This window comes from Corapipo altera, unplaced genomic scaffold, assembly GCF_003945725.1.
Source record: "Corapipo altera isolate COAL_440 unplaced genomic scaffold, ASM394572v1 67, whole genome shotgun sequence".
Taxonomy (NCBI): domain Eukaryota; kingdom Metazoa; phylum Chordata; class Aves; order Passeriformes; family Pipridae; genus Corapipo; species Corapipo altera.
In genome coordinates this window covers 8,383,911-8,398,338 of record NW_020884906.1, presented here as the reverse complement: position 1 = coordinate 8,398,338, position 14,428 = coordinate 8,383,911, and the positions used below count along the sequence as shown (strand labels likewise).

Below are 14,428 nucleotides of genomic sequence, written 5' to 3'. Positions count from 1 at the left end.
TGGCCAGGCTCCTGGCTTAGTCACCATGTTGCCATTAATGCTGTGTAAACAAACAAACAGCAACCTTTTCTTTTCAGAGGCTGCGTGCCTTTGCAAAGTAGAGCAGAACGAAAGAGCAGCTTCCTAAATGTGCAAGGTCAGAGCAGAGGGTCGGGCCTGGGGGGAGGCTGGGGAGCCTGGCTGGGCACTGCCTGCTTGCTGTTTGTCTAGGGCTGAACGCCTGGAATGTGTTTGGCTGGGTAAAGCTTGGTCAGAAGCTCTTACCTAAAAGCAAACTGGCTCTGGAAACTACCACAACATCACCAACCACAGTGGGGTAGGACAGCATCACGGTTGAGTCGGTTCAAAACTCCTTTTGGTCTCTGGTCACTTGGCTGCTTTGAGTTTCATGCCTTCCACATGAACGTAGTGTGAGCTTACATCCAGTGTTTTATCTCTTACCTCTGCTTCAGCATTTGCTGTTTCCAAGGGGCACACACTGTCCTGCGAGCCAGTGGTTGTGCTTTTGTCTGTCCTGGGTTCTGTTGTGTCACGTCCTTTGACTTGGAGAGGAAGTCTCCACCCAGACCATCTCAAGATCTTGGGTGTGGAGGATGGCCCTTATTAGAAGGGTACCGCTTTTATTAATAACACAAATTTCTTGCAGTAGTTGCTGATAGAGGCAGTTGTGCAGTTTAAAGATAATTTGTTTGAAAATACCTTGCTTTCATTAAGGTGCTTCACGACTGATGGCGATTTGTCTGGAACTTGACAGCTGCGAGGCAATGACGTGGTGACACCGTCTTGCATTACCTGACTAATTTTAACCTGTCCACTTCCTCTAAGATCACCCCTCCAGACCGTGTGTGCTGTGGCCTGAGGGTGCCGGGGCACTGGGGCTCTGAGGGAGGCAGAAAGGATGGCTGGTGGAACAGGTCAGCTGGGAGAGTGTTACTGTTCTGGAAAAGCATCAGGCAGTATCCTGTCCTTAAGAACATAATTCTTATCAGGTGGATCAGCACAACTATAATTTTTTGCTACAAAGATTTTTTTTCCAGGAAAGCATCGTACCTTTGTCACGACAGAAATATTGGAAAAAAGTAAATTGCACTGAAGATTTCCCTCCAGATTGACTTTGAGAATTCTTGTGCCAGTGCAAGCCTTTCTGTAAGCTCTCATCCTCTCTTTGTTTTGGATTTAAATGTGTCATTTTCTGTGGTCTTTAACGATAGACAGGAAGGCTGGAGCTCCCACAGTGGTGTCCCATGGTGAGTGAAGCTTGTGTAGACAGTGGCAGTCAGTACTGACTTTGCAAACTGAGGCTCAGTTCCTGCTCACCTCTTTTGCTTGGGTTTTCCTCTCAGGCCTGTTCATCCCTGTGGGATAGATTTTGCTTTGATTCGGTTAGGAATTTTATCCACAGCAAATGGCTTAGAAATAATTTGCTGATTTACAAGCAAATAAGCTTAATATTTTATTCTTTAGTTGCTTGTGACACATGAACTTCTTCAAGTAGTCATTGCTGAGGACTGGCTCTGTTTGGGGTGTTGGGCTGCCTGCACAGCCAGTGCAGTGGAGCTCTAGCTCTGATCCCGGCCTGGGAATGTGCCACCTCTGCCTTGGCTGTCGGAGTCCTTGGCTGTGGGGGTCTCCTGCAGCCCTTGTAGAAACACCGCTGGGACCCCCGGGCCCCTCGTGGCTGCAGTTCAGCTGTGGGACTCTTTCCTCTTTCTCTGCAGCAGAGGAAGAGAGTTGCTGTCACAAGGACTAATCTTGAGGCGCTGGCTCTTCCTGTGCTGAGCCCAGCATGTCCTGTGCAGTCAGGGAGACCTAAGAATAAAAATATTGGGTACTGAGTGCCTTGTGAACAAATACAAGTAAGAAAAACATTTCTCTTTCACAGTTTTCTGCACAATCCCATCTGAGCCTTGAATATTTTATAAATAAAAAGTTTTTCATGTGTATTTGCATTCAGGACAGTAAGTAAAATTGAACACTGAATCAAATAGTGGTTATTTAAGGAGTCTATTTTCTTGCCCTGTGGTTTTCCCGAAGCAATGGGGCTCAGGGGTGACAGGAAAGGAGAGTAGAAGCTCCATGTGTTGGGAAGGTGGTTGTGCAACTCAGCATTTGGGTATTATGTGGCAGCCTCTACTCCGTGCTTCTGCTCAGCCCCTCGGTGGTGCTTATTTATCTGACTGAAACACCCAACACCAACTGCAGGGAACTGGAATCCGTTTGGAACGTAGAGAGCACCTTTGCCGTGCTGCTGCCGGATTCTTCGTTGGAGCAGCGTGTGAGGGTGTCGGCGAAAGGTGATGGTGGTGCAGGCTGGGCTGTGCAGTGATAGACATCTGTGTGTGGATGTAGACAATCTCTGTGTGGGGTTTGCACGTGGCTGCACCAACGCAGGGCTGAGCAGGCAGCAGTGCTGCTCTGGAGCCCTGTTCCTTCTCCCAGCTCTCATGGCATCGTGTCCCCAGATTCTCAGTAGTTTCTCTGTGTGGTGTAACTCGACTGTTTTAGATACAAGCATCTCTGACATCTTGTTATAATCAAGCATTAAAAGTATTTTCCATTTAAACCAGGGACTTCCAGGCTAATTTAGGATTATTAATATCATTGTGATTGTGTAAGAATCTGGTCAGTTCTGGTTTTGTATCTGGTATAGCAGCAGGTTCAGTGGAAGCAATGCGAGCTGCTCCATGAAGTGTGGTACCCCCACACTGCTTGGCTTTGTGGAACAGGAGAAAGGTGATGGAAGGTAAAGTCCTGAGAGGTTAAACATGCACAGCTAGCTTTTAACGTCTTTGGCATGTTCCACCCATTTTAGCTACTCTTCACATTAACTGTAAAATCCATGGGAAAAAGGCCAAGCGATATCGTTTAGGATGTTTCAGTTAAAGTCTTCCATTTGTGGTTAACAGAAACTAATGATGGCTAAAGATCATACAAAACCCTGAAATGAAATAAATTTTAAGAAAAATATTATTGTGGTGCTCCATTAAAAGAGGGGAACAGGGAGACCATTGCTAGGAGTGACCATGAGGGCACAGAGGGCTCAGGGCTGGCTTCCTGCTTGCAGATGTTTCAGCATCTGTTTTCAATAGCAGAGGGTGCACAGGGAAGGAAAGCTCATGATAGTGCTGCAGTCTAGGACACGCTCATCGGTCCTGGATCCTTCCCCAGCATTCAGACATGTCACTGGTTTGTTTCAATTTGTTCTTCTGCCCTGGTAAAAAATCAGCCATGGATGTTCTCTGCAGGGTGGGGAGGGGGAGCCACACCAGTGGTGGTGACACAGTGTCCCCGAGCCGGGGGATGTGATGCTGCAGGCGCAGGAACCGGGGCATGGGCTGGTGGGGAGAGGGTGAGGCAACCCCGCTGCTGCCGGGTTTGTATGTCATGGGTCTCCTAACCTCTCTCTGTGAACCCTTTCCAGCCCACGACCTTCCCCCGAGCAAGACCTCGGCGGCGGCGGCGCAGACGGGCAGCCACCTGCAGTGCCTCTCGGTCCACTGCACGGACGACGTGGGCGAGGCGAAGGGCCGGACTGCGGTGCCAACGTGGAGGTCCCTGCACTCGGACATCTCCAACAGATTCGGGACTTTTGTGGCTGCCCTGACTTGAACAAAAGAAATTATTTTTTTTTCTTTTTTTAATTTCAAAGGGCCGCTACTGCTAGGTGGACTATTTTTCTAGGTTGGTACCTGCTTAGTGGCATATGGACTGGAAAGGGTTAATTTAAAGTAAACCTCAACTTTTTTTTAATCTTCTGCCACAGTATGTTACCAGTGTTAACCCTTCTGCAGTTAGCACACTTTTGCTTAAGATTTTCCTGCTAGACCACTTTTTCCCATTATTCTGTAACCTTGGCATACATTTATAGATGAGGCCTTTTCCTTTTTCATCTCAACGTATGTCCAAGTCACGTATGTCATAATAAGACAAAGATTCTCCTCCTCCTTCTCCTTTTTTTCCTCATTTGCTTTGTTTCTCTTTTTTTTTTTTTATTTTGTTTTGTTTTGCTTTGTTCAGTGCTTATTACAATGGTGATCCTGAGGAGCAGCAGTTCAGGAATAAACACCAGTGAAAGTGAAATGGTCAGCATTAAATTATATGTCATACTGACACCCAGCCTTTGCCAGTCACATACAAAACAAGCAGTTGATGCTCTGTCGAATGTTCAGGCATGGACCTGCCCTTTCCTGAAAGAATGAGGTTCTCCTGTTAATGAGGTTCAGCCTCATTTGCTCTGTGCCTCCTGGTGAGGCCAGGACGCTCCTTCTTCTCTGTACCTGGGCCCAGCCCCGGGATGGAGCTCTGTCATGAACGGGCTGGTTCAGGCACAGCGGGGAATGTACCAAGGGGTTTTTCTACATAAGTCTAACAGGAAGTTTTCTTAATGGTCAAGAGTCATCTCCTCCTCTGAAGGCCCAGGCTCCCTCTTGCTTTCTGGGGCCTGGTGGTGCTCCTGCAGTTCCCAGTTTACTGATGCTGAAAAAGAAAATTCCCCGCACCCTGCCCATTTTTTGCCCATTTTTAGTTGCAGAAAGATGCTGTTGATTGATAGCAGGTCCAGTGTCCCCTGTGCTTGTCTGGGGGTGCCCCAGCCCCTGCCACCTCAGGTCCCGATGCAGTGGCAGCAGCTGGGGATGGCCCAGGTTGGGGGATGCAGGGGGCTGTCTGCTAGGGGCAGCGTTTCCTAATCTGCCAGTGCAGGGAGATCCCTGTCAGACCCCCCAAAACTCATTCAAGGTCCTGCTTCTGCCAGACACTGAAGAACAGCATTGCTGGATGCACACAATAAAAGGAAAGCCATGCTTTCCTGCTCGGGCTAGATAATGCTCATTCGAGACGAAAGTTGGAAGCAAACCAGATAAACCCACGACTGACATGATGGTCTGACTCTCCAGCAGTTTTACGTAATACTGTCCATTATATTTGTGTGTCCCTGCGCCCAGGAGTGGCCCCGTCTCGCCCCGTGCCGGCAGCTCGCCTCCCGCAGATCCTGGAGCTCAGGAACAGCACTGGAGGATTAGGTTTTGGCTGCCAAATAAAGGTTGGCCTCTCTAGGGTTATTTATTCATGATTTCACAAATGTGTCCCTGCTGAAGGGATGGAGTTGAAGACTGCTTTGTATTTTATCTTTGATGATTGTGCTGGGTTTTTAATTATTTTGACATAATATTCTCAGTAGACACCAATGGAGAGGAAATTCTGCCTAAAAAGCCAAGGGTGGTCAGGAATCCTCACTCTCGGTCGTATGTGGCTTCAGAGAGACTCGCAGTGTTTGGAAATGTGATTTGAATGTGCTCTTATTAACCATGCATGGATTGATTTATGGGTCTGGTCAATGAATTGACTTTGGATAAATTTGGATAGTTTTGAATCTTGATTTTCAATATTGTTTTACTTTTTATTGAAGCTGGAGCTGCCACGAGGATGAGGATTTTTGCCCATCCTGAAGCAATTGGCTGTGGAGCTGCCTCACGCCCGCTTGGTTTGGAACAAAAAACTGGGATGGTTTGTACCTCTGTTGGGGTGTATGACTGGGAGCGCAGAGCTCCTCCTCCACCTGCAATAAAATATCACCATCCCCAGAAAGTATCTCCTGGTAGAATAATCACTGTCAGCCTCCCTCTGGAAGGTGCCTCTTTGCCTGTGATTCCTCAAGTCCTGGCTCACCCAAGTATGTGATTTTAAATCCTGTCAGCAGAGCATGGGGGGGATGCTGAGCTAGGGAGTCTGTGCCTACCAGGGCACTTATGCTGCTGCGGGAGGCTTGGTCCACAGAGAGGGGTCCTGGCATGACCCTGGTCCGGTACTGTCTTCCGTCACAGCTGAAAATTTTGTCCGAGTTCATGGCCTCGTGGTGCTCCTGCATGGAGTGCAGCCCCTTGCCTTGCTGCTTTGTTTTTAGTTTTTCCTGCTGCACTGAAGAGAACAGGTTTTTCAGGCTTCCTGAGGTCAGGGATGCACACCCTGTGCCACGGGAAGGAACCTGTCAGGGAACGCAGAGTTCAGATGCTTTTAAAGAGAAATCGCCGTTTGAATGGAACTGTGCTGCCTTGGTCTGACCAACAGTTCTACTCATTCATCATTGGCAGCTTGTGCTTCTCTTCTGCAGTTGTTCTCATCCACTTGGAACTTGCTTTCTCGCTTGCTCATGGAAATGCAGAGTGCAAGCAATTCCTTAAAAATCAGTGGAATTCTGTGAAATGAGGCCAGGCTGTTCTGAGGCCAGGGTCTGTGTCTCCAGGTGCCGAGCCACGGGAGCTGTGGCATTTGGCTGCTGCTGGCTCTTCTCTGGGCGGTGGGTGCAGTGTGGGGAACAGGACTGTCCGAGAGTGAGCAGTTAAACCAGCAGCTGGCTGTGTGCTGGGAGTTCTCCTGAATCATATGGTCACATGCAATCCTCTTGCTAACCTCCTGTCCCTTTGATCTTGACTGAATGAGCTCTGCCTGGGGCAGCCACTGGTGATGCCAGGACCAACCAAACCTGTGCTTTTAGGGTTTTGTTGCTTTTTGCCAAAGATCAGAACAGAAACGGTACATCCTGACCAAGACAGGCATCATGTCCTGCTCATCACCTGGGAATGTGGTACGGACAGTGTATGCAGAGGGCTCGAGCTTTGTCACAGAGCTGGTGGTACCTGCAGTAATTTCATTGTACCCATTAATTTTACCCATTAATGATGTCATCTTCTAAATAATAATATTCCAACTGAAGCATGTTTGAGAGCTGTAGGTAAAAGCCAGTTGTGGAAGAGGTAAGTTGCACTCTTGTGGAGAGGGACAGACAACATCGACCTGAGTGTGTCAGGCATATCGGTGGCAGGGCTGAGCTGCACTGAGGTCTGACCTCTGCTCACTGCAGAGCCCCATGCCCGAGGCTCACTTCCTTCAGGGTCTGAGCTGGGTCAGTGGGGAGAATTTTATGAGCTACACGTTTCCCAAATGCCAGGGCAAAGCCAGGATGGTGAAACCTCCCACCTGTGTGTCCTATGCAGCTTCCAGATGGGGGATGTTGTACAAGAAGCCAAAGACTGGTGGTACCTGACGCACAATCCACTTTGGATTGTGAACAGCAGCTAAAACGTGGCTTTACCTTTGTCATGGGGATTCTCCCTGGCCAGCCTGGCACTGGAGGCTCCCACACAGCCTTGGAGCTGCATCAGGGGAACCTGGATGTCCCCCACCTCCTGGCCCTGTGCCCTGGCTCCCTGTGTGTTTGTTAAAAGAAACCCTGTGCTTAGTCTGCAAGTTACAGTGTCATAGCAAACTGAGCAAAGTTTGTCTTGCATTTCAATTGGGAGGAGTGATAAAACATCTCATTGCCAGATCACTTTCTCCTGGAGTTACCCATTCTCTGTTATTCGAGCATCAGTGAGGTGGTTTAGGCTCATTGTTATTTAGTTAAGGTTTTCACTGTGTGTGAAGGTGGACAGGAATGAGCACCAGAATTCTGTCACCTGGATCACTTGGGGACCTGTGCAGCTCCCATAGCCTCCATGGTAACTGTGGTGCTGGCTGGCCTTCAGAACCTGGGGTCAAGATTGGACTTCCAGGCACCACCAGCAAGGCAAAAAACTCCAGTTTCAGTAGGCAGAAGGGGTGAGGTGAGTGCAGGGCAGCAGGATGGGCACTGGGAGGGTGGGAGGCAATAGAAACCAAATGGTACATTTGGCTTATTTTTGTTGAGCTGCAGTGTAAGGTTTTCTTAGCTGCTGGATTCACAGCTGTTCAAGGGATGGTGTGTAAGAGCATAACCCATTTTTATAGAATTGTTTCTCCTTTATTGCTTAAGGCTAATGGAGGAAATAGTCTAATTTTGTCTTAGAAATTCTCTATTAAAATTGTTGGTTTGAGTCCATCCGCTCATAGGTTCTGACTGATGAAACTGCAGGCTCTGATTTCTGGCAGTTGTAACTTTATCACTATTCACTACCCAAGAATATTACAGCTTTAAAACAGCCTTAAGCAAAAGGATGTTATTTCTTTGTACTGAATTTGGTTCATGGAAAAGAAAAAAAAAACCTGAAAACACTGGTAATCCGTACTGCATAGCAAACTCTTCTGAAAAATGTTATTGCACATGTAAAATATGAAAACTTGACTCTGCTGTGTGTTAGGCAATCCTGTAATCTTTTTTTTTTTTTTTTTTTGATTCTTGTTAAATTCATTTCCTAAATGCTTGGTTGGAAGACTGTGACAATAGCTCATGAAATTGAGTGTTATTTTTCTTTCTTTTTTTTAAATATGTAAAGTGCAGTCTTCTGTATTCCTGCATATTGTACATATCTGTATATGTTTTACTGAGCAACTAAATAACAATAAATATGATGTTAATGGTGGCTACTGTATATTTCATACCAGCGTTGTTGTTTTTTGTAGTAAGTCCTTTTTCCCCTGGGATGTGAAGAAGTGAATAGACACTGTTCATGTTCAGGTAAGCCCTGGGCCTCGAGATAGTGGGGAGAAATTTGCCCATGATCTGGGGAAACCCTCGCCCACATGTGGCTCTGCCTGGGGCTCCTGGGAGGTCTGGGGTGTGCTTTGCCAGTGCTCCAGGGCTTTGCCAGTTCCTCCCTGCCAGCAATAGCAACCCTCTACCCCTGCAGGATTGGTGGGTTTTAATTTTGATTTTCTTTTTGATCCTGAGAGAGGAAGGAATGCAGTGTTCCTGGCAGCTATGCAGTACCTGCTTCGCAGTGAAGCCCATGGAGGATGAGGCCTTCCCCTCTCTGCCCAGGCAGTCTCCTGTGGGACTGTGGACCTGTTGGGCAGCACGAGCTCCCGGTGTTCCTCATTCCCACTGTCAGCCCTGACCTCTCCCCAGCCTGTCCCCAGAGGCACTGAAGGATGCTGGCTCAGACTGTACGCTGAGATTGAGATTGCGACCCTCTTGGCTGCTGGTTGTTTGAGACGTCCATGCAGCTCTGCCCAGATGCTGCCATGGGATTTTTGAGGCCATCTTGCTCTCCTCTATGTCCTCTCTCTGTGGCAGCACCTTTCTTTCTCCTCTTGCAACCGGTGGCTCTGGAGCTTGTTCAGAGGAGCTGGACCACGCCTGGAGCTGCTGGGCAGTGGGACCAGCCCCCGAGGCAGCTCCCTGAGCCCCTGGCCCTGCTGCTGCCCCTGCAGTGCTGCTCCTGCTTCATCTTAGTCGTTCAGTAAATCTGGCCTCGAGCTGTGTTAATGGTTGGATTCATGCGGCTCCTCTGGTGCTCGAGACCATTTCTCGGCACCCAGATCTCCCACTGTGCAAAGGCTCCTTTGCTACTGCCAGCAGCTGGAGCTGCTTCTCCTGCTCCAGCAATGCTTTGCCCCAAGTTTCTGCTTCGAAAAAGGCAGCAGGAGCTCGCTGTTCACTGCACATTACATTAACAACTGATGAAAATCAACTGACTGGCCTGTGATTTCTGCTCTTGGCTCTGGCTTTACTTGTCCCTGGTAATGTCACCTCTGGTGATGCTGGCATAGTACTTGCCTATCCTGAACACTTGCCTTTGTCCCGGGGCTCTGTGCTCAGGGACTCACCTGGTCTGTGACTGTATTAAGCATGGGTTATAGTTTATTAACTAAAGAAAAGCAAGTGGTTGATCATGGAGCTTTTACAGTTCTTGCTCTCCTAATCGTTGTACCCTGTGACTGTGCTGAGAGTTGAAATCTGTTTGTAGCCATGTCTCTCTCCCCAAGCCATTTAACTGATTTAATTACATCCTTTGAGTTGTTTTCTGCACCAGGCTTTGGCATTCCTGTCACAGAGGAGACGCTATTAATGTGTATTGTATGTTCAGCAGTCAGGGATCCATCGGCAGTGCAGCTGAATCCCGTGTGCCGAGATCTGCTCGGCCCCTCCACGGCCACTGCAAAGCAGTGCAGCAGTCGGGCAGCGCTGCCCTGGCAACGCCAGCCAAGATTCCTGCCAGAACTCTGTGTTGTGGTGCTGTTTGTGGTCTCCTGTGTGTGACTCTGGAGTTTTTAAAACCCCTTTTCCCAGGCTGCTTCATTGAGCTTCTTGCAGACCACTGCTGGTGCGGTGAGAGTATGGCAGAAGACGTCGCTTTCCCTAAAAACCAAGGTAAATAAACACGGGAATGAAAGTTTAGGTCAATTACATCCTTTTGGCTGAGAACATTGTTAGAAACTGGAATTATGATGGGGTTTAATACTAATTATTTCCAAAAGTCCCTAGGCCACGCGTCTGAAAGCCACACGTCTCTCCTACTCAGGGACCAGTTTGTAGCCTTCCCAACAGTTTTAGCATCATGGCCAATAACATCACATATATTTTGCTTGTAAAATATCTGAAAACTCTTTGCTCAGGTGAGCTCCATGAGGCTCTGCCTGCAAGGCAGAGGTGCAGATGGAGGCGGTGTCTGTTCTGAGCTCTCCTTTCTGAGATGTTGCCAGAGCTCATTAATGACAGTGCCAGAAGTGGAGGTGACAGACCTGAAGAAAATCATTTAGGTCATCCTTGGTTCATTAGTGCAGGATTGTGCCCTGTTCTCTATCGCCCAGAGCTCTACCAACACAACCAAAATGGATGCAGTAGGGAGGGGCCTTAACCTTTTAGTGAAAAAGAATAAAAACAACCAACCAAACATCCCTTTATCCCAGCTGCGGAGTGGGGATAATGTTCGAGGTGATGGGAGGGGATTCCAGGCTGCCTATTTCCAGCACTGGCAGGCAGCAGTGGGATTGTGCACCTGCCAAGCCCAGTCAGGTGGTGCAAGGGACCCCTTGGAAGGATCCAGGTGGCCCCTGGTCCCAGGACAGCACGTGGCCCATGGGTGGGATGTGGGAGGTAGCATCCCTGGCTTCTTTGCATTCTCACTTGGCCTTGGACAGGTGACACCATTAGCCATGTCTGAGACTAATTATTTCCTTTTAGATCTTGCCTGGGTCACACCTGTAAAACAAGGAATAGAGGAGGAGCCCTGGTGAACGGTTGCTGTGTCCTCTTAGGGGCTCCTGTTAGCAATCCACAGACAAAAGAGCTGTTGAAGTGTCACTATAAATGTGATGTTGAAACATTCATTTCAGTCTCAATGTTGAAGGAGGCTGAGAAGTTTGGTGCTATGAGGGCTCATGTCCTGCTGAAACATCCTCCTGCTTCAGGGTTAACTGATGGAGAATATTCAGCACTGAGCTTCAGGAGGTGGGAACTTTTCTGAATTTCCTTTTATCCTCTGCAAAATGCCCATCTCTCCCTTCCCCCTTTCTTCCCCCCACCCCCTTTTCTCTTTATAAAGCTGGAATTCTTCCAGACTCTGCTCTGGGCTTGCAAGAAAACTTTACTGTGTAAATTTGCTCTTTGTGTTGGGAGTCCTTTGTTTAAACAGCATTGTGAGCTTGCTGGGGAGGGATGGAAAGAGGGGGAGCTGGGAGGAAGAATTTGAAAAGCCCTGACCCCTGATGAATAAAATCCAGCACATTAACACATTCTTCAATAAATTCATGATTGCAGATAAGGTGGGAGTCCCCAGGGCCGGGCTTTTCATTAACCCCCTGCTGACTAACCCAAACAGACGGGAGTGTTTTGTCAGCGCTAGGACAAGCAGAGCCCCTTTGTGGCGGAGGGGCCGGGTGCGCATGGGGAGCGCTCCTCCAGGAAGCCAGGTTACAAAATGGGACTCTATTTCAGAACAAACTCCTTTTGGTTAGTTTGATGAGATTACAGAAGGGAAAAGGCTTTAACAAGGGGCTTATTGAAGCTAAGTAACTGTTCTGAATACAGTGAGGACCAGGGCAGAAAACATATGATTCCCAAGTAAACAGGCACCTCAACAGTATGGCTGAAACAACAAAGCTGGACATGCTCCGTGTGGTTCTTCTGTGGCATGTGGGAATGCTTGGAACACACGAACATGTGTGGGAACCCTGCAATAACCTGTGCTTGGCACGGCCTGGCACCACCAGCCAGGGCTGCCCCGCACTGTGCGCTGGGGCGCTGGGCTGGAGAGCGACGTGGGAGGGACACCTGCACCACGTCCACAGTGCAAGGAGCTCCTTGTCCAATGTTTTAGCCTCAGAAACCTTATTTGTTCCTCTGGTGAAAAGCCTACTAGGGAAATATTTTGCTTCTGTGGAAACCTATCCCTAAAATGCTTCCCTCCCATACTAGGGAGGTCTCCTGGGTTGTTTGTTAGAATACCTACATTTTTAAATGATCTGAATTCTGTGGCTTTTGCTCCCAAGTCTTGGTCAGCCAAGCTACTCAGGATATCACTCAGTCCAAAGAAATGTGTTTTGGGATGAAACCCAGAAAAATCTTGAGTTTGTCTCAGGCTCCTGCTGCCTGCCATTGATGCTGCTGTGCCTTTCCCATGCTGCCCACCTTCCCAGGAGGTAGCAGTTGATGGTGGACTCCAAGCCTTTTGCAGAGTAGCTCACGCCCAGGTCAAGTGAATCCTGTCCTTTGGGAATAAACCCCGGTACTGTCCACAGGATCCTGCACAGCTGCACCCAGAACTGGCAGTGGCTTGGCTCACCCCTCCTGGGGCTGAGAGCACTTCAGCCCTGCCAGCTCCCAGCTGGGACTCTGCAGGCCCAGCCTTCTTTCACTGCTGTGTTTTTGGTGTGCAGTTTCATTTACTTGCGAGATATGATTTTAAATTATTTCCCACTGTTGCTAACAGAAGCTTTTTTTTAAATTTCTGTGGAAAATAATTCCTCTCTTTTAGGGGAACTGAAGTGTTCCAGCCCTGACTGCTCCTGGCAATGCCCCATCAGCATTGCATCTCCTCTCCTGTAATCCCTTATAAACAAACACTGTGTCTGTTGTGGCCTTCTCTCCCAGCAGCACTGTGAGCAAACGTGGCAGGGGCTGCTTTGCAGCCTGTTTTAAACTATTTACACTTCCAAGATTAATGAAGATAGAGAAAAATATTGTATTAAAATGGACCCTCAAGGTTCTTTATTCTTGATGCAATGAGTTTAAGCATTGCCAGTTTCCCTAATTAATGGCCCTCACTCTCAGCTCTGAGAGCTCCCTGTGTCTGGCATGATGCTGCGGGTGGGTTTTGGTCTGGAATAACCCCAGTGGCTTGTGCCATGTGCGAACAACCTCCGAAATGTGTTTACTTTGTAAGCCTGATACTCCTTATCAAGGCTCTTGCTTAGGAGCCCAGGTGAAGGCAGCCTCTTGTTTGAAAGATTAATGCTGCGTTGATGCAATTTCATATTTTACCGTTGCTCCATCTCATTGATAAGAAGCACCTGGAAGAGGAAAAACCTGGTTGTTTGGGTACACAGAACAAGAGGTTCAGGCTCCGGCCATGGGTCCCTGTGGCCTGTCTGCCTTGTGCCAGGTTGGGGGGCATTTCCCTCTGAAAATCTTCCCCAAAGCCCTCTCCCAGCACTGCTGGCTGAGCAAAGACAGCAGTTTAATGGTTTGAACACATGGCTCTGCTGGGCTGACATGTTTGACTGGAAGGAGCAGTCGCTGCTCCTTCCCATGGAAAATCCATCTGTTCCCCTGCATTCCCTGGTGTGTGGGGTCTTGGTGCCGGGGCAGGGGGGACAGTGGGTATTATTTTCTGTGCACCCTGCTTGGCTGAGTGACGCTCTGCACACTGGAAGTAGTGAGGAGGGGTCGCTCAGGCAAGTTCCCCCCGCTTCCTTTCCCTTCATTTACTATTTTGAGACTTTGCTTTGTAAGAAAAGCCTGGTTTTTATGTAGGGCTGTTATTTATTCCCCTGGCCATGCTCATGCTTGCAGAGGGCTGCAGAGCCCCTTGGAAGAGCCCCGCAGGCAGCCTGTGCTGGAGACCCGGGGCCCAGGTGCCGGGGCTGGGCTTGGCAGCAGGGGGCTGCAGAAAGGGTCTGTTCAGGTTGGAGGTCTGAGGATTAATCTGAATACAAGGTTTTGTGTTTCTTTTTCCCTGGAATAATTTAAGTTCAGCTCTTTCCAGGCACTGGAAACCCTCCACCAAGACTTGGAGGGATGGCTGTGGGGCAGGGGGAGAACACTCACTGTTCCCCAGCCAGGCTCAGGACCCCTAGCCCCACTGAGCTGCAGGATTGGGGTCGTGCAGGTGGTGGCCATGCTTGGCTGAGGTCTGTTCATCCTGGCAGGATTTCTGTTTCTGGTTGGCCTCCCTCGAGGACTGTCATCCACTGTGGCTGCAGCGGACCTGTCGTTGGCGTGGTTGGCACATCATGGGGCTGCTCAGTGGTAACACATGGCCAGGGGATGGCACAGGTAGCTGCTGGCCTGACATCGAAGGCATTTTATCTTAATTTGAGCTGTTAAGAAGTATCCCTTTTCTTGTGATTTATGGAGCAAGATCAGGCCGTGAGGCCCAGGTGGGTCCTGCACAGCCCAGGGGGCACGACCCGGGCTGGAGCCCAGTGGGGCCGGTATGGCCGGTGATGGGGCTGGCCTGGCCTCCCAGCACTTTGAAGGCTGTTTGTGTTTGATGGGCTGATGCGTGTCAAA

At 49.0% G+C, this 14,428-nt stretch overlaps 1 protein-coding gene across 2 annotated transcripts in view; it reads left to right on the top strand.

The window, feature by feature from the left end:
- MN1 (MN1 proto-oncogene, transcriptional regulator) overlaps positions 1 to 14,428 on the top strand; it is an 85,540-nt gene that overhangs the window by 26,925 nt on the left and 44,187 nt on the right. The window contains exon 2 of one of the 2 annotated variants that reach the window (XM_027652086.1): positions 3,422 to 8,342. The exons of the other annotated variant lie outside the window; for it this stretch is intronic. Coding sequence (XP_027507887.1) covers positions 3,422 to 3,609 — 188 coding nt within the window. The 3' untranslated portion in view covers positions 3,610 to 8,342. Of the gene's footprint in view, positions 1 to 3,421; positions 8,343 to 14,428 lie in introns of those variants that run through there. 2 annotated transcript variants of the gene reach the window in all.